Here is a 26,125-nt window from a genome sequence, read left to right on the forward strand (position 1 = left end):
CCAGGAAAGAGAGACAGTCAAGCTGGGACAAAGTCCTGTAGAGCATCAACCATCCCAGCAGAACGGGAAAGTGGTGATTTGTGAAAAGGGACCTTCCCAGGAGGGTTGTTTAGCTTCAGCTGAAACTAGTCTGTCTTGTAAAAATCCCTGAATCAGAGAATGCCATAGAACAAAGAGGCTTTCTTCTCCAGATAAGTGTTACAAACTAAACAAGATAATAGCCAGCAGCACAGAAGTCATATGCACAAGCTGGCTTTTAAAGAGGACTGTCTCAATTTCATTTGTTAGCCTACTACTACCTTTTTTTTTTCCTCCTTTTTATTTTTCATTTTGCCAAATAGCAACCACTATCTAAAGTACTTTGGGGGCAGAAAAGATTAAAATTTAGTCTTTCTGAATGACAGACAGCCTGAAATGGCTGGAAGGTCATCTCTATAGATCTTCCTTCCATAACATGCCGAGCTCTGCAAACTTTCCTCATTCTTCAGCTTTGAAAACAAAGAAACAAACAAAAAAAAAGTAATTATGGAAAGAAAGTTCTCTTTGTGGATCTGCTGCAGGTGCCCCAGTGACTGACCACAAGGTCGTGCATGTGGAAGGTTTGTGAGTGCCAGCACTGAGACTGGAATTTGTCCTTGTTCACAAATTACATTTATTCCAAAATGACTTCTTATGGTTGCCTGTTCATTTGGTCAGTTGGTCAGTTTGGTATCAGTTGGTCCATTTCTGAGCAACTGTCTTGGCTTTAGTGAGATTGAGTGCACAGCCTCCTCCACCATGAATTGCAAACGTTGCTGTTAAGACAACACTAAGTGTAGATACTTGTTTAGCATCAAGGATTTTAGCTTAGTGTATCACTTGAGAGTTTGCTTCTGCCTTTCCTGCCAGCACTCTCCTGGAAGACATAATCTTCCACAGATGGTTTTGCTGATGATCCCTGCATCTAGACACCCAGAGACAAGCAGCACGGCATTCACACTGGAAGGTGTCCAAGTCTCAAATCCACTTTCTTCATTGATCTGACTTTCCACCTGGAGGTCATGAGGCAAATCTTATCATTCATTTTCAGTCAGCCACTGACTGTGATGAATGAACTCCTTCTCAGGGGACTTCAGGAGGCACCAAGATGCTTCTTTTCTTTGACTTTGCAACTAGTCCAGCTCCTTCATTCACATCAATACTTCCCATATCTCCAATAATGGAGACAGTTATCTCAAAAGCAAAACTGTATTTTCATCTTATTGCTTTACATCTTAATCTATAAGAAACATTTAGAAAATGTCTACAATACATTGAAGAGGGTTAATTGTATTAGAGACAAAGAAAGCAAAGCTTGCTGTTTCTGTGCTAGCTTTATGGTGCACTATATATGAAACACCACTGTGGGTTTGGTATGAGCCACTTTTTCATGGCACTTTCAAAGGAAGAAAACATAAACCCCAAGAAAACAGCTAAGCCATTTCTATATAAGTAATTAAGAATCCCAGATCTGTGACTGAGCCCTCTCCTCACCAAACAGCAATGATCAAAGCCTCCATCTACAGGAGCTCAAGGGATTTTCAGGGCTTCAAGGCAAAAACAGGGGAGATGGAAATGGTAACACCATGTGTATGGGAAAGAATTGAAGGTAAAACCACAAAATAAAGCACAGAAGCAGCACTGCAGGTGTCCAAGTTCCTCAGAAAGCGGCCTAATGATAGCCATGGCAGTTCATTAGGGGAGAGAGTTTCCGATTTCAAAGAAGCTCAGAAGAAGCACCACAGGGAAGTAGTGATGCAAAGGCTTCAACAAATGATCTACCCCACAGTGCTAGGTTTTTCCTTGCTCCAAAGGCAATGGCTGCGTTAAAGCACAGCAAATCACATACTGGAGGAAAGATAACATCACTGTAAGAAAACCAGCATCTTCTTGGAAACAATAATACCACTGACAAGCCTGAGAAATTTGATATCAGCATCCTAGAATTTCACAGCTAGACCCAACCACTATTACAGTGAGAAAACACAAAGCCTGGGTGAAATAAAGCAACTACTATACACACCTGCATTTAGTGAAAGCACTAAGCACACAGTAAAGTCAAGAACTGAACTTGGACTTTCTGAGTCTCATTCAGTCTTTAACCATAAGACTGACCTGCCTTGGTACCCACAGAAGAGAGAACAAGAAAGATATAAACACTTCCATTGGATAAAAGAATGCATCGAGGCCTGTGGTTCTCAGACACCCTTTGAAGAAGCAGCCACCACCTCAGCTATTCCATTCTGCCTTCAGAGATGAAGAACCATTTCCTAAAATATTGATGTCACTCAGGAAAAGAGCATCAGGAATACATCCATGTTCCTCCATGGGAGAGAGCTGTCTCACACAGAGCATTTGACTAGAGCTGTAACACTAGTGAAGCTGCCACTATAATACACAGTTGCCTTTACTGAATCGCAAGGACAGAAGACACTCATGTATCAAATAATGACCTATCATTTATTGATGCTTCACAGAAAAATTATGCATGGTAAAATTATTACCACTGTTCTTTAAACCTCTTATCACAGCCTTTATTTTTTCCAGCTTTACAAAATATAAGTTGGTTTTATCCAGTGTTTTTATATTTATCTATATTTTTCCAATCTACTGAAATGAAACCAAATTAAATGTGCATCGTCTTGAAAGGTTTAATCCAACACATTTTTAAACAGAAGCAGGCTAGAACCTATTGAGCATCCATCACCTTCAGTTGTTTCAAGGTAAACCAATATGGACCAAATCCATACAATTCACCCCCAATACATACAAGTAACATCAGAGCTTCATAGACCACTCTCTTGAATGTCAGAAGGCACATTTACTCACCAAACCGCTTTCTTGTCCACCAGTGTGGCTCTTTGATTGCTGAGAACCGAACATCGGGGTGCAGCCTGAGCCTATCGTACAAATCTGTTGTCCCACACTTGGGCTGGCCGATGATGTAGAAGTGGGGGAGGCAACGCAGCCGGTAGTGTTTGTCCTTGTAATGGTACAAGTGGTTCCAAAATACCTTCCTGAGGTAATCAAATATGGTTCGAAAACGCTTTGAATACAGTGCATAGGAGTTGGTTGTATAAGGATCTGTAGTTGTGTTTCCTCTGTATTCTTCATACCAACAAGGATTCTTGCTATTTGGAAGGAATTTATTAGGAATTACTGAAAACATCTGCAACATAAAGAACAATAATTTCAGTCAAGGCAGAAAAAAGTGGCAGTTATATATTTTTTTTAACTTAGCACAATGATAGAACACAATAGAAACATTAGCATTAACATCCCCTGCCTTGTTTTATATGTATTAAAAAAAAAAAAAAAAAAAAGTATTTAAACTAAGAAATTGACTTAACTTACTTCTTATGGCACTGGAAAAAAATCCAGTGCAAACAGGTGGACTAGGAGAGAAGCACATTTTAAAATCCTTTGAATTTAAGGCCAGAAGGCAGATTAATAATATCCCATATCCCCCACCACCCCAGGAGTTAATTTTTAAAGTCACAGTTGTAATATACAAATTAACTTCCAGTTGTTAATTCTGAAATACAAGGTTCGCAATAACCAATTTTTCAGGAATGCACACAGGTAGTTAGAAAGTCTCCCTTCTTATTTATCACTTTAGGTGACTGGCAAATCTGGCTAAATCAGAATGATTTGGGGTGAGACAAGGTTCTCAAGTCAATGAGAGTGTACAGCTGCCGGAAGACTGCCCGATTTTTTGTTCCAGGTGTCAAGACCATTTATATAGCCCATCCATTTTGCCTGTGACTCTGAAGGACTTGATCTATAACATCAGCTCTTCAACTGGTATAAATAAGGAGACTCCAGGTGGTATAAATCACAATACGAATATCAGAACATCTGCACTGTTTTTATCTCAGCAAAAGATTGACCCCAAATTCTTGAAATAAACCAGCATGCACTAATTTCAGACACACTTTAACTCATACTTACATGTGGCTCTTGTTTCCTCAGCTCTTCTAAATCAGGGCGCTGTCTTGTTATAAACTCTATCTTTGAAGTAATAGTGTCAATAATTAATTTAATACTTGGATAATCCTTTACATATGAAATATTAATTTTAGAAGACTGGTAATGGTCTTTCATGTCACTAAGGCTTTCATTGTCCATTAAGCTTGGATTGCTAGTAAAAGCTCCGTAATGGAAGGGAGACGGTATTAACAACAGGCCATGTTTGGTTCCAGTCAGTACATAGGATGCCATCACTAGAGTCATTATAATCAACCCAAATATTAAGCTGCATAGCTTCCCCTTCTTCAAGCAGAAAAATCCATTCCAGCTTTCACTGTGATCAGTCCTTACTTCCAAAACTGCAAGCAACTTCATCTGCTTGCTATCAGTGTACAAATGGTTTTTATTTTCTCCTTTGCAAACGGGACACTTCTGGTTATTATGGCTAGGTCCACGGCATCTGAAACACTGTCTGTGCAAGTCATTTGGTAATAAATGTATGCAACAATTAATGCAATGCTTCATATTAGTACTGTTAAACTCCTGTATTAATGAGCCAAGCGCAGCCACAAAAATGTTTCTGAAGCATATGAGTCATCTTCTGCAAGTCTGAAATTATTTAATTCCTTGAGTGATTCTATGAATTCTCAGTGACACAAAAGGACAGGTTCAAACCAGAACAGTTAAAAGGACTCCAAAAGTGAAATATGACATATACAGGGGGAAAAAAATCCAACTACAAAAATAGATGTATTGTAGACGTGTTTTCCAAGAATTTGGCTCAGGATGAGGAATGTGGCAAAATAAAAATCAGCTACACAACTGGCTCAAGTTTTTCCCATTGAACAGAATGGGAAAGAAGAAAAGTTGTTACTTAGTGTGAAAACATGCAAAAAATAAAAAGAATTCATTGTCCTCTGATTTACGTTGGAATAAGCAAATATGCATAGAAATTCCCAGATATTCTTAAAACAAGCAGTTTCTAAACCAGACTTCTGTTCCTGGAAGCTTCAATGTCTCAGAGATGTTCTCAAAGATGTGCATTGTGCAACCTAAAGGAAAAAAAGCATATGTGTTGACACACACACAAGAGCAAACTCAGTAATATCTACATTCACCTTCATTCAAGGTCATAGCAAAACTGCAATCCATCACAAGTAATTTCACACTACCGTTTGAAAGATGCCTTCTGTTTGCTAAGTATATTAATTGCAGCACTCATGATATTAAACCCAGGAAACGCTTGGCTTCAAGCCTGCGGTGAGTTGCCATTTCTTTTCAGTCACCCACCTGCTCACATCAGCGAGCAGTTGTTGACACAGGTAACACTACTCTACCTACATCACCTGCTCACTAGCCTCTATAACAGCTTTTAATCTGCTCTTTAAGTCTGAAAGCATTTTTGGACAGTAGCCAGTAACACAGGTTTAAATGTTCACTCTCTTTCTGTGCACAGGGACCTTAAATTAACTTTCCTGAAGTGGGGCAGGAACCCAGGTAAGAGGACAATGTCGAGATAAGACAACAGTATGTTTTCAAGCACATGGGGAAGACAGACAAACAACAAATAAAAAAGCCACAAGTAAAACATTCGGTAAATTTAAGAGATTAAATAACAGACATAAGCAAAAACTCCTATCAGGATCTTTGTCTTCTGGAACAAGTGGTTCTGGGACAAGAGCAACCACCAGTGACGCACTGCAAAGGCACTAAGATGCTTTCAGCATTACCTGTCAAATACATTTTGACAAGATATCACTCAATAAAAATGGCAAGATGTGTTAGTTAAATGAAACATACAATCAGTACTGCAATTTCAAGACAAGGTCCTGATCCAGAAAATCCTCTTAAATGGTTGCACTTCAGCACAGGAGAGGTTGTGCAGAAATGACCGCATGAGTGGATGCCTCCTTGCTCCAAGGACTTGAGCACTCATGGGTCTCACGGAGGCTTCCACATCCATGCAGGTTAAAGGACCCTGCTGCACAGGACACGTGCTATCCTCCTCTAACCACTTCATTAGCACAGTTGCTCATAGCCAAAACATGACTAGAGGTGGTTAGAAGTATTTGTGTCTACCTTTGACAGCATTCATTCCTGGCTTTCCAGACAGAATTCAGAGCAGAGATGTACAAATTCACAAACAAGTCATCAGCTTTCAAAAGGATGGTCTGAATTACAGCATATTTATGCATAGTTCCTCTAGACCTTGTTTTTGTAGCTTATTAAATAACTTCCTGGAACTACTCACATTTTAAAGTCAAAAACAAATCCAGTTTCTCAAAACAGAGATTAACAAATACAAAATTCACAGATAATACATGTGCTTCAATATACTAGATAATACTTATATATAGATAGATAATGATAGGACAAGGGGGAATGGAACAGGCTGCCCAGAGAAGCTGTGGATGCACCATCCCTGGAGATGTTCAGGGCCAGGCTGGATGGGGCCTTGGCCAACCTGATCTAGTGGGTGGAATCCCTGCCTATGGGCAGGGGGGTTGGAGTTGGATGATCTTTAAGGTCCCTTCCAACCCAAGCCATTCTATGACAGGAAATATTTTAAAACTATTTTAAAAAGTCAGAAACAAAGCAGTGAGCTTGGACAGAATGAGAAGGAAAAAAGATGCTGAAAAATAAAGAAGCAGTTATGCCTCTGAAGGTCAACTTTTATTTTGGCTTCTGTCACCCAGAAAAGACACAACTTCCCTTTAGTCCCTGGGAATTAAGGTGCTGTAAGGTTCTGTCTCTATGATACTCCTTGTCCATCCTCACATGAACTCTGTGAGAGCAGAGATCCACTTCCCCCCCAACACCTCCATTTCCTCAACAGCACCATAATGGGGAGAGAAGGATCCAAGATTTAAAGTAAGAAGAGCTCAGCAGTTCTCCAAATGACATGGACAGTCAAAAGGGAGGATGAGAAAGGGAGGTTCTGACAACAATGAAAAAGTTTCCACTTTGCAAATCTAAATGCAAGGTAATAAGGCACCTGAGCAAAGATTTTCACTGGGAAAGAAATGGAGTCAAGAGGAGACTCAGGAAGGGCAGAGTTGGGTATCATCCATTGGGGCTAGAACAGAGTTTCCAAGAGAGTTCCTTCCCCCAGAAAAGACTGCAAGAAGGTGGGATGGAAACAAAGGCCCTGAAAAAAAAGAGGGAGCTGAAAGGCACACCTTTATAGAAAGATGCACAAAGAACAGGCAGCAGTGGTAGTTATAAAAAGATCTGGGTAACCAGAAGGAACTCTAGAGCATCAGTAAAATTAAGCATATGAGGTGCTACTTGTATATATTTGTGCAGACCTTCCACCCCGAACCCAACGATACCCAACAAGTATCTCAGTCTCCTCCCAGCCCTCTGCTCTCCAGCTCCATGCTATGTATTTTCAGAGGGACCAGTTACTGTGCACTACTAAAAGAGAAATCCATTTTATTTTCCAGTACTCTTCTAACAGGCACCTGAAACTTTCACAATGTTATGAATTGAACAAATTTATCCCAGACGCTCTTGCAGAATCAATTCAAAACTTGTGTATTTGACATTAATTCTCAAACTTTTTAAAAGAGCTATCAGAGGTACATTGATGGATTCAGATCACAGGATCTTAGAAACACTGCGTAAGCTTCTGAGTCCTATTTTATGTCCATTTGCATGTTAATAAAATGGACCAAAATTTATTGAACTCTTAATGGGTACAGACACTTCTCATGAAACTGCAGTATACATATTACAAACTCAAGGAAAAATCTTACTAACTGCACTTTTGAAAGCTGAGGAAAATGCTTTATTGGGAAGGTGATACAAAGGAAGGAAGAAAAAAAAAAAAATATATATGCTTAGGCCCCAGTAAAACTGAGATCTTAATCACACCAGTCAGGAGAAAAATTTAAAATTCCACAAGCAACCATAATTCTGCCAGCTTATGTATATGCACTACAACAAGTTGTTTTATTAGATGATCTCTTTGAAGATCTACCACTGAGCATAATGATATATTACTCAGCTAACAGAATAGAGGGAGGGCTTTTTTTGTTTGTTGTGTTTTGATTTTGATTTTGATTTTTAATAACCGTTAGTTGCAGACATACCATTTTATATTATTTCCTACTGTCAAGGTCATGCAATATGAAAGATTTTTAAAAAAAAACAACCTACAGCAATAAACACATAAAAGCCAGGATATAATTCCCTACAGCCACTCCCTTCTCTTTACCAAGAAGTTTTAATTAAATACATTCTCCAGTCTTTCACTGTACAATCAAGAATACACACCCAGAAGGCCAGGATCTTCACCAGTGCAAGGAGCCCATGTTTTCCTCATCCATCCCACAAAATCAAGCAATCTAAAGTATCTCTTCATTGTTTCTTCCAGTCAGCATTTCCAGCAGTCATAATCACAGATATACTTTACCTTTTTTGTATTTCAATACTGACAGCAGAAGAATGTGAATTGCAGACAGAAGAAAAGTTGTGAGACTTGAGTTGGTAATAAACCATTTATGCCTTTTTATTTTCGTTGCAAAACTGCTGTCGGCTCACTGGCAGAATATTACTCTCTTTACACAACAAGCAGTATCTTTGTACATTCTTGAATAATGTAGCATGTAATTTCCTCTTGTTGAAATGAATGGTGAATTATTTATGATCATGTCTATGCAATATTTTTCTGCTGTACATAAATATATACCAGCTTACAAAGCAGGAATCAACATAAACCTTTTCAAGCACCTTGGCCAAAAGTAATCCTCCTCATAAAAATGAGAGTTTGGGGCAATCTCCTAAGTAGGAAACGGGGACATAAGAATGGACATAAGAGATGACTCATCAGAATGAGGAGGGAAAACAAAACAAAAACAAAACAAAAACTGCAAACAGCTACCTCAGATTTCAGCAAACTCCCATTGAAGCCAACAGGACCTACAGTACAGATTTCAACTGAGGAAGACTTAACCTAACAAATATATTTACAGACAACAGAGGATTTAATAAGCAAATAAGGTTTTTTTGCTTGTTAAAAATTGACTTTTTCCTTGGTAGTTTCCCTGTGCAACTCCCACTTTACATAAAACTGCCCAGTATTGGCAGTTTTGGCTGAATGGCCAGAGGACTCCTGCCTGCCCTGTGCAGGCTGCAGAAGACCAGAGTACTGGCAGGTACACACCTACAGGCACATCAAAATCAGCACAAGGCAGAGCTGCCCACTACAGCTTAGCAAGAAACCTACTGAAAATGGAGTACCCGCTATGCCTTATTTATTGTCCTAAGGACAGCTAAAAAGATAAATCCCACAAAGAATAAAACATGCAAGATTTTTTTAATTGCTCACGTATTTTCATTCATATCTAGATAATTGAATATTTGTTTTATTTCTTTTAACTAAAGATTTAATATAATCCTTCTCCTTTCTCTTAAAGAACTATAAGGGAATACTGTAATCAAAATGACTATGAAAATAAATTACTTTCATATGCTCAACCATATAACTAAAATTCTCCTCCTCAATGAATAAGATAAACCAGATGGAATAGATTTTACAGATGCACGCACATCTTCTGGACGTCTCAGCATATGACTTCTATTTTTCAGGTCACAAGCTTCAATTTTTAATGTGCTTTCCTTTTTTCATAATTCTTTAAAATGAAGACAAAGTGAACTCTTGCTAGTACACTTAAGTCTAAATTTCATACTAGCCTTGTTACTTTTAGACATGCTTGGCTTTTCCTGCTACCACATGAAAGAGTGGCATGCTGTGAACCTATTATAAACACACTTCAAGTAGACCAGTAACATGCTTCCCAGCTTGATGTATAGCAGTGTTTCTCTGTTTGATGTCAATGGAGCTACATCATTTCATTTCCTCTCTTCACACAATATAATTAAAATGTGGAACTCATCAGGGCCAAAAGTTTGAATGCGTTTAAAAGACATCAGACAATTAATGGAGAATAAATCTATCAGTGGTTGCTTTCGCCAATTCCCACAAGGTAGAAATATGGGGCTGTAAGAAATCTATAAATACCTGCTTTACACTCTTTCACCAGGCATTTATTACTGGTCATGACCAGAGACAGGAGACAGGGACAGAGATATATGTGCTATTTGAAAATCTGACCCAGGAAGGTTGTCCTGTTGGGAAGGTCACAGCCTGAAAATGTTTATGTCTAGGATAAATTGCAAAATAATCCACAGACTCTCAGGGTAGAAGTGGTGAAGCCCAGCCAAAGCATGTCTCTCAGATATAGTTCCTACAGACAGTCTCTCCAGTCTCACAAAATGACTTTGTCTTTTTTTCTCTCTGTCCATTTTCCTGTTGCCACCCATGTCTGGCATCACATTAAGGTTTTGTCTGCTGATGTGTTTATTGCACCTGAGAAAGAAGGGCATTTTTTTCACTAGGAATCTTCTTAGTTTTCAATAAAAGCCAAAACCTAGAACTATTAATACACAGAAACACAAGAGAAGTTCATGTTCTTGCTCTGTTGCTTCCCTGTTCTATCCTTACTGGAAAGGATAAGGACTGAGCGAGATTGCAGGCTTCACAAAGGGTTTGCTTTTGAACACCGTGTTTTCAGAGCAAGCCAAGGTATTTGTTCAAACAACATGAGGAAGTTCATCCTGTTAGTGAGTAGGCAGTACAGGCAGTACTGGTTCAATAAACAAAACAGTAGAAGTCATAAAAACTGGACATCGAAAAAAAAAGAAAAAAAAAAAAAAAAAACATGAAAAGAAAGGAATAATTGTATATTTACTCTATCCTTCTTATTGTACTCATTTGGCTGCTCACATTAGCACTTTAGGAAATAAACTTTGCCTGAATTCACATATACTCACCTCAAAGAAATCAAAGAGCTGCCAAAAAAAATGAGAATCATTGCTCTCTGCAACCTCCTTGCAAGATAAATAAATACGTGAAAATAAATACAATAAAAATGCTATTGCGACGGTTTAGAAAAGCCACGGGACTCATTACAAAGCTCAGCAACCTCTCACAGACTGAAGTATAGCTCTTCTACTTGCTTAAAAATGCTAATAAAAAAAAAAAAAAAAAAAAAAAAAAAAAAAAAAGAAGAAAAAAAAATAGGTCCAACTCCCAAGAAGTGATATTAAGCCACCACAAATATTTGTAAGGCAATCACTTGAGAAACAGTTTCATTTTAAAAGCTAGAATATGTGGTCATAACCCATGGTTATACACTCAACCTGCTGAACAACAGCTGAACACTTTTCAAGCGTGCAATATTCTTTTAAGAACCCAGATCTGAAGCCTTTTAAAGCCAAAAGCAAACCTCCTGAATCACCACTGAATCACCAGTCTTGCCCAAATATTAACTGTGGCTCATTCCCTAACACAGCTGGTTTCTTTCTCAAGATCTAATCCAAACACACTCTACTCCTTACTCATCAATATACTTCCAGAGAAAATGAAAGAATGGGACAGCCTCTTTTTGCAAAAATCAGCAAACTCCCCTAAAATCAGATTAACAGCAGTATTTTCAATCAAATAAGGACCTACTCTTATTTGTCCTGCAGAGCTCAGGAAATAGTTACTGAGCTTAAATCACCACTTAATTAGGGCATGAACACTGCCTGAATAAACAGATTATCAAAAGCAAGGAAAAAGGAGGGGAGGTGGGAAAGTGAGCAGCAGATTGTCCTGGACCAGCTGCAGCAGGTCAATGCCTTCCCCAGGACCTGTTATGTCTGAAGTCCAAGTGTGTTCCTAGAAATGATATAGGCATAGCTTCTTGCTGCCATGTTGGCATGTTCTGATGTGCTATTATTTATTTTCCCTTGAAAATGTGAAAAGACTAGTTAAGCCTGATATTGCCCATTTTTAAACTTATTTTTTAGTGGGGGAAAAAAAAAATCAATAAAAATGTAATCCTTTCTGAGTTGTTTTTATCTTTGCATTTCACCTGACTTAAATTGTTCTAGAATCAGACCCGTCATTTCTCCACATTAAGTGCAGAATAAAATGTCCAGACAGGAAAATAAAACAATCCAAAGACAGCCAGCCTCCATCTTACTGATAAATGCCAAAGCATATCATGGTCACACAGTTAGATCTAAACTAGCATAAAGGTTCAGAAGGAAATGGGCTGGTTCTTCTGCATTTAACATAGGGGATGAGGTCTAGTCAGTAATTCCTCCATGGTGATACCTTCCTCAGATCCACACAACGTCATTTTCCAAAGCAATTACAGTGCAAGATTTATGTCAGAGATGAGAGCAGAAGTGAAGCTTAGGAAACTGGGGCATCATTACTGAAATGACTTCTCCAGAAAAGTAGTTCCAAAAGCCCTAAAAGAAAAACCACCACTGCCAGCCACCTGACCTGTGACACCAGGCATCCCAAGCATAGTGAATCCTTCAACTTGCATCAGGATGGAGCTCACACCCATGTATTTAAGACATTCCTCGTCTCCAGCTATGGAACAAAATCTTGTTCTCACATATTGATAAGGGTAACAGAGCAGAATTTTGCCTCCAGTACTCAACTAGCTTCTCAACTCTTGATCAAAGCTTGTTGACTATGGTGTGCAACATCTCAAGTAATTCATCTTTTTGCTTCACTTAATTTCTATTCGTTTCACATAGTGGCTTGCTAGAGAAATACTCACAGATTTATACTGAACACTAAAAAAAAAAAAAAAAAAAAAAAAAAAAAAGCACACTGTAGAAAAACTTCACCTTTACCTAAATTACACTAGTGCATGTCTTCTCACACAAAAGCCATTTTTAGCTAGATTATGCAGGGTCAAAGTTCAGTATCTTTATTTTATTATTATTATTATTACTCACATAGTTACTGGGAGCAATCTCCTGACATATCCTACACAGTCATTGAGGTCATCCCACAAAAACAGAGATAAATTGATGCGTCCATTCTGTGTGGCACACAGATTCCTTTCCCACAAATCTGGAACCAGATTTGAAAGTTGTGGTACAAGCAGAAATCACATCTATTTAATGGCTATCAAAACAGTCAGCTCCTCATTGAAAACAACCGAATCACTAAGAGCCAGAACAGATATAAAATATTGATGTTAATGGCAGTTAACTTTTATCCCCTGTTAAAAAAAAAAAAAAAAAAAAAAAAAAAAAAAAAAAAGCACACTCTCTTAAATCTCCAGAAAGACATCCAGCGTCAACAATTTGATCAAAACAGACATAGAAGGTTAAATCACTCGTTCGGTGATTTAATGTCACTGAGAATTCTTCAGGTTGAATTTGCTATATTTATTTTCTTTTGTTATGAAGCAAAAGAAACAAAGAGCTCCTGGTAAAGAAAAAAAGGACCACCTGAAATACAGTGTCAGGTACAGTGGAAGCAATTAGTCTGGCCTTGTCACAAATTATTTTATTATGTATTTCATAGGAACAAACAGATGTTGAAGTTTCATTTTCAACACAGGACATCACAATACTTTACAATAATGAAAATTCTCTCCTATATGCACTTTCAAGCAATAAATCACACTATCACTCTGCAAATTGGTAACATTCCTCCTGTTAAAAACACTAATGCAACAGGGAAACACGTAATGTGCAGGCTGAATCTATGATGGAGGTCTTCCAATCCAAGTAGTTTTTTAATCAACAAAATGCAGGGGGTTGAGGGATTGTCAGGTGGGAAAACAGCTCCCACATGCCCCGCAGGCAGGCTGTAATCAAAAAACAAATAAGTACTTATCTTTAGAAAACTCTGGAGGCAAAGAATTGCTCCAGTATTGACAGAGTTCACTTATCAAAGGCAGGCTATTTTTCATTGTGCACTTCTTTCTGACAGCTGCCCATCCCACTTTCGTTTCAGGCTTCCAAGCCTGCTTCTTTGGTTGAGTCTCTGGGTTGACACTGCAGTAATTTGCTCAAATGGTTCTTCTGGAGCAATTGCTCAGTGGAGATACAGCTTTTCCCATCATGCAAAACTGGGTTTGGTGAGGACAGCATGCTTGTTTCCATCACCTTATCTGAACACAGAAAAATCCTCCATGTGCTCATGCTGCCCAGCTCATCAGCAAAGTAGCCTGCCCATCACACATGTCCCTAAACTCACAGCCAAGAGCCATGGAGATCAAAGGGAATTAGAGACCACGGGTCCTCTCCAAGCTCACATCAGGACAGCAAATAGTTCTGATGCAGCAGGTACCCTAACCCTAACCAATACTGCAGTAGTGAGTGCTACCAAGTCATTAACAGTGGAGTGGGAGAAAGTTCAGCAAGTTGAGCTTGGCTCGAGCACTTTCTTGCATTAACAGAAGCAGACTGCAAGGTTGTCCAGCTCTCGAGGCAGTCAGACAGCATGCAGCAAGAGCTGAGAAGACAGCACAGCTCTCCAGTTTGTGTTCACACACTTGTACCTTGGCCAAGTGCTGATCCTACAATATCAATGCACAGAAACAACAACAAAGAGAACCTGGAAAGAGAACACCATTTCCCAAACGTTTTCATTCCTGAGAAAAGAAAACGTGATTTCCCCTTTGTTTTCTATTACTTTATTAGGAGCTGATTGACAGGCCTCTTCTTGTCCTCAGATCATAGTGTAATTATGTACCTATGTCAACTAAACAGTGCTATTTCTTTTCAGGGTTTAACAAGTTAAATATAAGAGCAGAGATATAAAAATATAAATATATATTATAGTACAACAGTCTCATGCCATTTACTAGACTGTACTTATAAACAAGAATACAATTAATATAGTGAAGCAAGTAAAAAATATGTTCTGAAAGCTCCTGTAAAAATAACATCTTTGAATTGCACATTCTTGGAGAATTCACCTTCCTAGGTGGGTTTAACCAATCTAAATTTAATCTAGCAGCTTTATAAATTTACATTGGGTGGAAGATTATTACTGAGTATCCATTTGGCAATTACCCAGTTCTGTTTTCCTCAAAAAAAAAAAAAGATGGCAAATTTGCCCTTGGGCTGAAACTCATGAATAAGGATCCACTTCAAAAAAAGCGGAAGTCAGAAGAGATGAAATTCATCAGAAGAAAAGTAGATGCCAGAGATCTACACACAATATGATCACATTGGACACTGGAGAGAAATCATCCAGAGGAAGCAGTCTAAATATGACCCATGTCCCTGGAGAGCGTATTTGTTTACCTTGGCTGCAACGTGAGCTTTGAGTGACTTGCTTCAGATTTAGGCATCTGCACACCACTAAGGTGAGATGAACACCAAAGCTTCACTGTGTTGAAGACAAATAAATCTTCCTATTCAGAGTGCCAGCTAACTCTCACTAAAGAAGGACATGCAGGGTGAGTGTAGCACAGCTGACTCTGCAGGAAGAGATCTTTCAGTGATGAAGAGTTATTTTCAGCATGGGTCTTTGTCTCTTGTATTGATCACTGGGCCAGAACCAACACATGGGAGAAAAATGTTCTGAGAGTATTTCCAATAGTCTTGCCAAGCATTTTCAGCCTCGACATGCTGCAAAGTAGTGGGCATTCACAGCTATGTTACTCTGATTACCATCTTGTTCTTTTTACACGCTTGATTTTACTTGATTTTAGCAGCTGCTACCTCAAGTTGATTTAAAGTGAGAAACATTCTTCCCACCATCTGAAATCTAATACTTTCTGCCACTTTGCAAATGGTATACAGTATGAATTGCTAAATCTCGTGGGTTGTGAGAGATCAGCTGCTAATTTAAGGATGCTTTTGAGGGATGAATATTATTATATGGAATAAATAGAATATGCATAATATAATGCCTCCAGTGCCTGTTTATCTTGTGGTTTGCTAAAATATTTTTGTTTGCAATGATACGACAAGATGGTATCCACTAGAATTCATTTGTTCACACCTCACACTTCAATAAATAAGCAGTCTTTCTGAAAGGAATTTGTTGATGTGATACTTAACATTGCTTTAAATACAGTGTTGTTCTGACAATTTCAGGGTATATGCTAGCAGTCTTTCCTCTGATTTTTAATGACTGGAAAGGGATTTTCCTCCACCTCCAAACTAAATTTTCTCTGTAAGCTTTGTTATCTTAACCCTGTCATCTGAAATTTACCATTATGACTCATATATGGTACCTTCTCCATGAGACATACATTAAAATGGATGGAAAAACATATCTCATCTGTACATAACTACTGTGTAAGTATTTCTTCATGAATAGGGCATTTCATCTTTCATCTACTACTGAGTGGGTGAAAGGAAACATACACAGCTGCATCCTGAAGAGACAAACTGAGTTTGTCATTAAAGCGACTTGTAAATTCAAACAAAAATTAGTCAACAAATATTATTAATTTAAACCAAGTCACACCTGTGACTTTTTTTCCAAAAAAAAAAAAAAAAAGCATATCAATAAATTTCATAAACATTCAACAACTTGCATTCTTTAAGTGACAACACAACAGATAGATCTCAGCCTATTAAAGCACCAAGAAGGTACATACTTTTTCCAAAGCAAAGTCAATTCAGAGCTCACAGTCCAAGAGCAGAACCTCACTAAGCCTAAGTATTATCAAGTAATTGCTAATTAAATAATCTCTAAGCATAACCTGGTATCTCTAGCTAACGTTTGTACTGGTAACTTCTGGCTACAGCTAATTAATCTGTAACTTACTGTATCATATGTAAGAATAAACTCTTTAGTATTTATTTACTTTTACTTTTATTATTTACTCAAGCAATATTCACTTCCAAAGTCTTCTAGTGCTATTCATAAGCATTTCACGGGCTTAGCCTACACTGCTCACCCATATCACATGCTCTTTAACGACACAAAAGTGAAACAAATTTTTACTAACCAGCTTACAAGATACCATCTTTTTGAAGACATGACTGCATCACTACACTCTGTTTTCTGCTGATAGTAACACTTATCTTTGTAGGCATAGCACATGCTTGATGTGAAACCTAATGCAATTTGATAATGGCTTAAACACTTGTTATCATCCTCTCATATCTTTAGATTATTACTTATACCGTAAACTTAAGAAGCAATTCAAATATTTTCATTTGCTGATTTCTAATTTTAAAAGAAAGAAAACGTTTCATTTTTTCACCATCCTCACAAAAAAAAATCCCAGCTCTTGATGCAGTTTTCATAACCAAGTAAACTCTAGCCCAGTAACTGCACAAAACCCCTAGTTTGTAACAGAAACAGTGAAGATAAAGTCATGCTGTGTATGGGACTGACCAATTCCCAGTAAGTAAATGCTGTAGTATCCAGATAGACATAAAGCAGAGTAATATAAGTCTGTTCCTCATCCACTGGGTCACTGGCTCCCTGGACTTGGCCATGTATTCCTATAAATTTTGCCTGTGTTTGGTTTCAGTGTACTTGCTTTCCACTTGGAAATAACACAACCACAGGCATCTTTGAATTCTTTATGTTGCACTTAGCCAGACTGTAGATCACAAACAAACAAGATACAAATCTGAGAACTTACTTTACTGATTGTCAACGGAAAGAAACTGAGGGGAGGAACTCTGCATAATGATGAATGTACCAAGAACCTGGCATATGCCCCCCCTCTTTCCTGCAACATTTTCTAAAAACAGAAGACAGAGTTTCTTTAGAAGATCCCAGCTGAAATCAGACCCACAGAAGTTCTGGAATGCTTTTTCCACTTCTTGAAATGAATCATTTACTGAAGCAATTCAAAGATAAATCTAAAGCAACACCAATCCAAACAACTACAGTTGGCATTCAGCTTTTCAAAAAACAGATTCATGACTGTTAATGAGAACCCAAAAAAAAACTTAGTTTCTAGTGATGGAAAAAAAAAAAAAAAAAAAAAAAAAAAAAAAAAAGAAATAGTGTATTGACATTATAAAACTCCATAAAGACCTAGAAGCGCCTCTAGAATACACACCTCTAAATGCTTCATGAGGAACTATAAACCCCAACTTTAGCCAAATTAACATATCTAATTAAAGCCATCTCCAGCAAAAAATACCTCCCAAGTATTGAAATGCATTTCCATCTGTTCGGTTTCTCTTTTTACACTAGTGTTTACTCTACCTAGAGTCAAGGATATGGTTCTTTAATTTCATGAGCTTAATGCAATAACTTGATTCAGGCTGTTAATGCATTCAAGACCTTCAGACACCCAGGAGACTCAAATGGCATCAAGAGCATACAGATGCATTTGGAGCAGATATTCTAATGTGAAATAAACAATGAATTCCTTAATATATGGCTGCTGCAGAGGCTACACCAAAATAAGAGCTTATTAGAGTGTCTTAGGACTAGAAGAGAGAGCTTCCAAGCCCATTTATGGTTTCTAAGCACTACTACATTATGTAAATAACATCACCATGAAAGAAACTAAAACATTGTCAGTAAGTGACAGCACAGGAATTCTATGAAAGCAGAGTTAATTTCTCAAAAGTGACATCCAATTACTATAAAACAAGGATAAATAGAATACATAAGTGTTATGCAGATAACGGTGTAGAAATACACTTCAGCTATGGTGCACTTGTCAGTGGGAGCACGAGGTACAGCTGATGGATCAGACTGCAGCTCCAGAGATGGCACTTGGGTCAATGCCTCAAGTCCAGAGAAATGGGAAAAATGGGCTCCATACTGACCTGCTCTTTAAATAATATTATTGAGTCATGCCTACTTTTTTTTTTTTTTTTTTTTTAAGGGTATCAGAAGTGTTTTTATGGTTTCAAAAATACAGAATTGTACAATTCAGTCTGTGCTCAGTTTCCTTTAATGCTTTCCACCCTCAAGAATGCTGTTAACAAAACACAGCGTGTGCTGCAGAAGGCCATATCAATCATTGTCTTCTGCAAAGATCACTCCACGCCCACATCCAAAGCCAGCAACACGTAATCTAGTGCCACTAAATGCCACATCTTTCATCACAGCCCCAGGATTGTGACTCAGCAGCAGCTGGCAGGAGCAGCCTCGGACACCACAGACCCATGACACTGCCCCTGCAGCAGTGGGGACCGAAGAGCAAAGTCACCCCTGCTTCCCACTGTGCCTGACTCCAGCAGACACTTCCAACACCGGGACAGCCAGCAGCCTTGTAATCCACGTGTGGGGGTCTCTGTGAATCCAGGCTGTGAGGTTGTCAGCCGAATTGATAGATTGATTATTGTTTTTAATTATTAATTGCTTTGGTGCTCTCCCCATGAAAACCCTCCATTTTGGTATCATCATTAGTGGTGGGTCTAACGGACAAAGTCTTTCTAGATGGCAAAAATGAAGCCTAGTGTGTAAACCACTCCAAGTCATTCACCTGCTGCTTTTACAACACTTACTTCACCAGTCTATGTAGAAATAAGGCAAGCTAGAAAACCAGCCACCCTAGGGGTATAGGAAAAATGACAGCCTCACTACTGACTTTAAAATTTACAACTTTCTCACTTGTTTAAATCCTGAAGAAAGCCTTCAGTATCCAAAACACTTATAATCAAAGTAAGTGCCCTCACAGGTTCTAAATAATCTATAAACACAGACAATTTCATGGTTCTTCTCACTAAGTGAAGAAATAAATAAGTGAATAAAATATAGTGATAATATATTTTAATTTCTTTATTGCATGGCTCATTATTGAAATTAGACTTCAGTAATAAAAGCAAATCAGAATAAAGCCATACAATTATGTTTTTTCTTCCTTTACATGTGAAAACTTTTTTCTCATAAAGAACGCTTGCACAGGGCTAAGCTAGTCCAGCAAGACTGACGTAGAACAGACAATACGTTATTGTCCAAACATGAACATTTAAATAAGACACGTGAATTATTTTATTAATCTTTTACATAGAAGTTTCTGTCCAACCTGAAAAAAATAAAAATATTAAATGAGCAAAGACATTAGTCTTTGTTGCAAACACCAAGTCCATGCAGCAGACTTGGGAGGTTGCTATAGTGTGTTCAAAGGTACCAAGAGGTTTGTAAAGGTCCATGGGGATCAGCCCCTCAGGGCATGGGCACCATTCCTTTTCTTGGAGTAACTCCCAGTGGCAGATGTCAGAGTGCTTTGCAGTCTGTGGCTGACAAAGTGATGTGCATACTGATGTGTTACCTGTGCTACCACAGGACATAAAATGGTAGAAGCCCAAGAACAACCCAGGCCTAACTCACCATCTCAAATTCCGTGACATGGGGATTGATGGACTTTGGCCAAAATTCAGATACGTGTTGCAAAGGATGGAATGCCATTGGCAATCCAGTCTCTACAGAAACAACCTAAGACAGGCAGCACTGAATCTCAATTCCCCTCAGTAACTTCATTAAACCAGACAAATGTCAGCCTCTCCCCAAGCTCACAGGGCGGAGCAGCTCATTTCTGCAAGATGACGGAGAAGTTGTGCAATGGGGTCCTCAGCAGGGCTGAGCCAGCCCCTGCCACAGCAGCAGCACCAGGTGGCATTTTCAGAAACGTTGCTGCGAGACCTGGAGTGAGGAAGTGAAACTCTCAGGCTCATAAACAACGCTCAGTTAAGACCCTCAATTCATACGACTGGTTTCGTATTAACTGCTAAAACTCCAATGTGCTCCATTTATTAGTCAGCACCATTTCTAGCAGTTAAGCAATGCTTTGCCTCAGGTTTTGCTCAAGCACAGAAAAAGGAAGTAAAAGAAGTGCCCTATACTCTGCCTCCCATAAGACCCACAGAGCTACGATGACACCAACACAACTCAGTCTTTCTGTCTCAACTACAGAAAAGTCAATTTCCATTTTCTAAGAGTGTTTCTTTTGCATACAGACCAAAAAGTGTGCATCAGTCAATTGAGTATCTCTGGTGACGGAGAGAAGAAACACTGCTAGACACCACAACCCTGATCATGAGCTCTTTGCTTGCTCTTACTGCTGAGCAGTTATCCATTATGTTTTGCTCATCAAGATAGCTTGTGCTCATTGGGTTCTGGAGAACGAGTTTTACAGTGGGTACTAAGTGTTCCTTTTCCAGTTCAGAGAGATATCCCCATGTGTCTATCTATATTTACACTTTGCTTCTGTAAGTGGATGCTGTTTTCTACTTTTAGAAGTGGTCCTTCTCCTGTTTGCACAACCTTCCACCATGATTTCAGTGCTGCAAGAGTTTTTCACTCATCCCACTGCTTTTAACTTGGCTGGAGATGAATATATATGTAAATCACAGGTTAAAGTATCTTTAATGATCGTACAGTTCATAATAAAAAGACTGTCCTTTGTACAGAAATGTACATTCATCCTTTGGAAAATTTAGTAAGACTATTAATTATACTTTTAAAGACTGAATCTCGAAATGTCACTGCTGACATTTAAGGCTCATATAAAATGCAAGTCTATCTTGTCTGTGAGAAACAAGTCTATACAATCTATTTTAAGATGAAAATATTTATAAAGGAAGTAACATGCCAATTAGGAATACAAACAGAAACAAACCCATTCAGAGCAAGTTGCCTTTTTTTTTTTTTTAAGTATTTCACATACAAGGGCATATTTCTCCTAGCACAGTGCACAAAATAAGTGACATCTGGTGGCTACATGCTGTAATATAAGTAGGCAAGTCATTTCAATGCTGTTAACCATTTCAATTAAGTTTATTGCTTCTTAGTAAAGCTGTAAAGCTTTTTAGATGTTTTATTTATTTATTTTGACACAGACACTTCTGAGACTCTCAGGCACTGTGATCCCTGGCAACTGCTGTTAGCTAATTAAAGTGGGGTTGTCATATTCACATCAGGAAAAAAACATTACTCCAAAAAGGAATTAGCAAGGCATGGCAAAACAGCACTAAGATATAGCCAGGCAACCCCAGTTAAAATCACAGAGCCATGCTGTAAGGAGAGACTGCACACAATTTTGAGAAGGAAATCCTTCAAGGGCTTGAATAAATTAACATAGGTTTGGCTTTTTCATTAGATTTTAACTTAAAAAAAAAAAAAAAATATGATTTTTATTCTGAGTTTAACAAGATCCTGGTGACTAAAACTTTAACAAACATGAAAGTCTTTCCTCTTTTCATCCCTTCTTGATCCTCAGTGTTGGTCACATCTAATCCATCCAAGTCCTCTGCAACTAAACCTGCACTCCAGGCAAAGCAATTACAGCTACCTTTCTAGCTTTTGCAGCCAGAAATGAAGTTCACTTTTATAAAGCAATAAGCCTCTCTTGGATAATTAACAAATATATGGTCAGCTACAGTTAAAATTACAAAATTGCCATCACTGCAATTTCAAGGCTTGTGATACCAATTTCTTCAGTAATAAGTGTTTACAGAAAGAGTCTGTAAGCACTATCTAGCAAAAAATCAGATGAAATATAAACAGACTCTAAATATTTATCAGCAGAGGAAGTGCAAAAATATCGCAGGGAAATAAAGCGGATGGCAGGCTAAATCCAGAGCCATTGAGTGTTCTTCGAAGGATGTGTTAGGAGGAACTTCATTTTCAGTTTGACAACACTAAATCACATTAATTCCTTCCTCCTATTCAGTTGCTACTTAAAAATCCTTGATGCCAGAAGGACAACACTAAATATGTCCCTAAAACTATTCCTGAACACCGTACTTGATGAAGAAAAAATGTATTAAAAATAAAAAATAAAAAAACACCTGCCCAAATTCCTATCCACACAATGCAACAATGCAATACTCTAACAGTTAGGCTTTGGGGGTTTCCATCACTTTAGAAGACAAAATATCTGTAACAGGAATGTCCACCTGCACACTCAGCTTTCATTAGCACCAAAGTGGGTCTCCAAAAATGGGGACCTCTGACATGAAGCTGTGACAGGGGCAGTTCAGACTGGGTGTTAGAAAAAGGCTCTGCACCCAGAGGTGGTCAGGCACTGGGACAGGCTGCCCAGGGCAGTGGTTACAGCACTGACCCTGCTGAAGTCCAAGGAGCATTTGGACAACGCTCTCAGACACCTGGTCTGATATTTGGGTAGGCCTGTATGGAGCCAGGAGTTGGACTCAGTGATCCCTGGGGGTCCATTCCAACTCAGGGTATTCTTATTCTATGGGATAACACAACCAGTGCTATGTTATTTCAACTGGAAACATTTTCTTTTCATACGCTCTCTTCCCCACCAGACATCATCTTCACCTTAGAATTTCCCAGCTGAACTAAAGAACATAAAACTACATCTGAATGACTCCAGCAACTCATTAAGAAGAAAACTTCTTAAAATCCCATTTCAATTTATTTCATTTTATATATCTTTTTTTAAATCCTGGCATGCTTAAGTCAGCGGGAAGAGTTTTCATTGACTTCAATGAAGCCAGAAGTTCATCCTGAGAACTGCTGTTTGGAATGAGTGCAGCATTTATACTACCTAATTTGAAACCCTGAAGTTTGTTGTTAAATGTAACTTAATGATATTTGCTGTTTCAGAATTATTTGTTATCTTTAAAGATACACAAAGTTAAGATACTGCAATGTATCATTTTTAGTGATTATGTTTGGGAGAATCTTGTTTTAGTAGCAAGCACATATTTTTAATGCACAACAATATATTGTCATAAAGTTTCACTTTATTTTGTAATAGTGAAAAGCCTTAGAAAATAATATTGGCAAAATATCTAGAATTATAATAGTCCAACAAAAAAAACCTTGTTGATATTTACATGGTTACTTGTATTTTCACAGTACATTTTTTTACAGCTTTTGTCATTTATTATCCGGTGTACTAGTATAGTGAGATGAAAACCTAGACAACTGGAGAGATTACACCCACTTAATGGGTACCATTAAAAGACAAAGCTATTAAATCCCAGCAGAAGCTTTTTATGCATTCTGCAATATTAAACCAAAATGAGTTATTGCAATGTTGTAACCATGATATCAAACAACAAGAATACTAAATCCTTAAAGCTGCATCCAGAAATAAGCAGCAAATGACTTGATGCCATCTTATGAAGTGCATTTTACCCAAAGAGTTACTGAAATCTGTTTAAAAAAAAAAAAAAATAACACAAGGCAGTGTTAAGACTTAAACTAAAAGCTCCTCCTTGTCAAGATGTGGCAGTGTTAAAGGCACCAGAGAACACCCCAAACGCCTTCAACATTCAGGAAGAGTACAAAGAAAATCTCTGTGTGTCCCAGGCCACTTGCTCTGCAGGGCAGGGCCAGGAGAAGACACACGGGGACACTGAGCAGTCAGGTATTGCGATGGGTTGCCCAGGGAGGTGGTGGAGTCACCATCCCTGGGGGTGTTTAAGGAAAGGTTGGACATGGTGCCTGGGGACATGGTTTAGTGGGTGATGTTGGTGGTAGGGAGATGGTTGGACCAGATGATCTTGGAGGTCTCTCCCAAACATAATGGTTCTAGGATTCTATGATTCTACTGCTAGACCAGGTATGGCATGTAAACAGTGATCAGCTCCAGTCATCAGCAAGAGAGACAGATTGCATCCAATGGGACAACTCAGCTGTGTGGTCTGTCCTTGTGCAAGCACAAGGATGTGTCCAACAAGATGGAGTTTTCCCACCTATGATGTGGGGAAGCAGAGGGTGGTGTTGCCTTCTAGTGAGGATGCAAGGCAAAAGCTTGTCTGGCCGATACACTCCTTGATGCAGCCTCCCAGCAAGGCTCCCTGTCTTGCAGAAAAGGGTGCACAGCTGGGACATGACTCCTTACACACACGTAATCAATGACAAAATTCTCCAGAACAACTGGAGAACATTTTCTGTGCCCATGTTTGAGGTGCCGAATTCTTGTCCCCCTTACATCAGTGAAAACCCAGAGCTGAGCTGCTCCTGACCTAACCTAATGGAAGAGAAATCCACGTGGGATTTCCCTGGTTACCAATATAAATTGCATTTTACTATGTTGTGTATTTTTAATTTGACTGTTTTCCTTAGCAGTGTTTTAAAACCTACTCTTAAGAGTTAAATGCTTCAGTATTTAAATAGCCCAATGTTAAACAAATCAATTTTTCCTCCTTCCTATAATGAGAGAGATGAGCTTAGGTTCCACTGTTCCCTTCTGTTCACCTCACACATCTCATTTCTTGTTGAAACTGTTTTAAAGCTGGCATAAATAGCTTTGCAAAGTAATTTTAATACTGAATGTCAAGAGCAATACTGGTTTCATTATGATTTATCCTTATCTGTTCCTCAGGCAAGTTAATCCTCAACCTGAGATACTGTTTTTATAGCACTATAATTTATGATTTTTTTTTTCATCTAAATTATTTACTTTATGAATGAGTCCAACAAGTTGCTCACAGCCTAAAGCTCAATACTCAATGCCAAAATGTTCAAGAACATGTTTTTGTCTTTTTAATGAAGAGACCACAAGTTCAGCAGTAATGTAGTAACTAACAAATGTGGTAACTGTTATTGGTAACCCTTCACACAGTGGAGCTTTCACACAGCAAAATTCAGTCACTTATCTAACCTTTGCATTTGCAATGGATGCAAAACTATGATCTAGAAATCCAGAGAGCCACAAAACAAGTGAAGTAACCCTAATCCTGGAGCGCAACTGCACAGCATGAACCCATATGCCTTCATGAAGCTGACCTGCCATCAGACCTGATGTACACATGCAACCTGCCCCTCTTCCATACATAACGTAATAGCATACAAAATCCCTTAGAGGAATGGATCCAGGCAATTTTCTCAGTCCCTGGCAATCAAGCCAGAAGGACAAACTCTACAGCAGTAACCCTACAAATGCACTAATCATAATCACAAAAGGAAGAAGAGCACAACCTTTGGCATCACACTGTGAAACAGGTCTATGAACTACTGAACTTTCAATGTTCCTGGGAAGTCCTACAAATTTCAGATTTCAGTTTAACTTATTTAACATTAACAATGTCTACTTAACATTATCTATTTAATATCTACACAGCTCAGTTAGAAGACAAATTTCTGATCTAACAAGTAGCCAAAATACAAGAGTTTGGAAAGGAGTATTAGATAAAAATCAGATATAGAATTTTCAAGGGATGAAGCTTCCAAAGGAAGAGCTGGGCTCACAGGCAAACCCATCTCACTGCATGATAAACCTGTTAAACAACCTAATAATCCATCCTTCTTGATTTTCTTTTATTTCCAGCTTTTTAAAGTTAAATCTCCTGGCTGTACCAAACATACTCCTCCTCCTTTTTTGGATTAATAAATTAATTAATAAATTCTAGTATCCATAGGCCATTATATCCAATCTTAGGCACTACAATGAGCTCACATTTTCTTCAA

General features: G+C 38.4%; 1 protein-coding gene across 3 annotated transcripts in view; it reads right to left on the minus strand.

The window, feature by feature from the left end:
* The window catches only part of CHST15 (carbohydrate sulfotransferase 15), a 46,191-nt gene that overhangs the window by 14,376 nt on the left and 5,690 nt on the right, over positions 1 to 26,125 (minus strand). For all 3 annotated transcript variants that reach the window (XM_032191442.1, XM_032191444.1, XM_032191443.1), the window contains 2 exons: positions 3,970 to 5,039; positions 2,848 to 3,187 (listed from right to left, as the gene is read on the minus strand). In XM_032191442.1, coding sequence (XP_032047333.1) covers positions 2,848 to 3,187; positions 3,970 to 4,512 — 883 coding nt within the window. In that variant the 5' untranslated portion in view covers positions 4,513 to 5,039. The remainder of the gene's footprint in view (positions 1 to 2,847; positions 3,188 to 3,969; positions 5,040 to 26,125) is intronic.

Source organism: Aythya fuligula, chromosome 7, assembly GCF_009819795.1.
Source record: "Aythya fuligula isolate bAytFul2 chromosome 7, bAytFul2.pri, whole genome shotgun sequence".
Lineage (NCBI taxonomy): Eukaryota > Metazoa > Chordata > Aves > Anseriformes > Anatidae > Aythya > Aythya fuligula.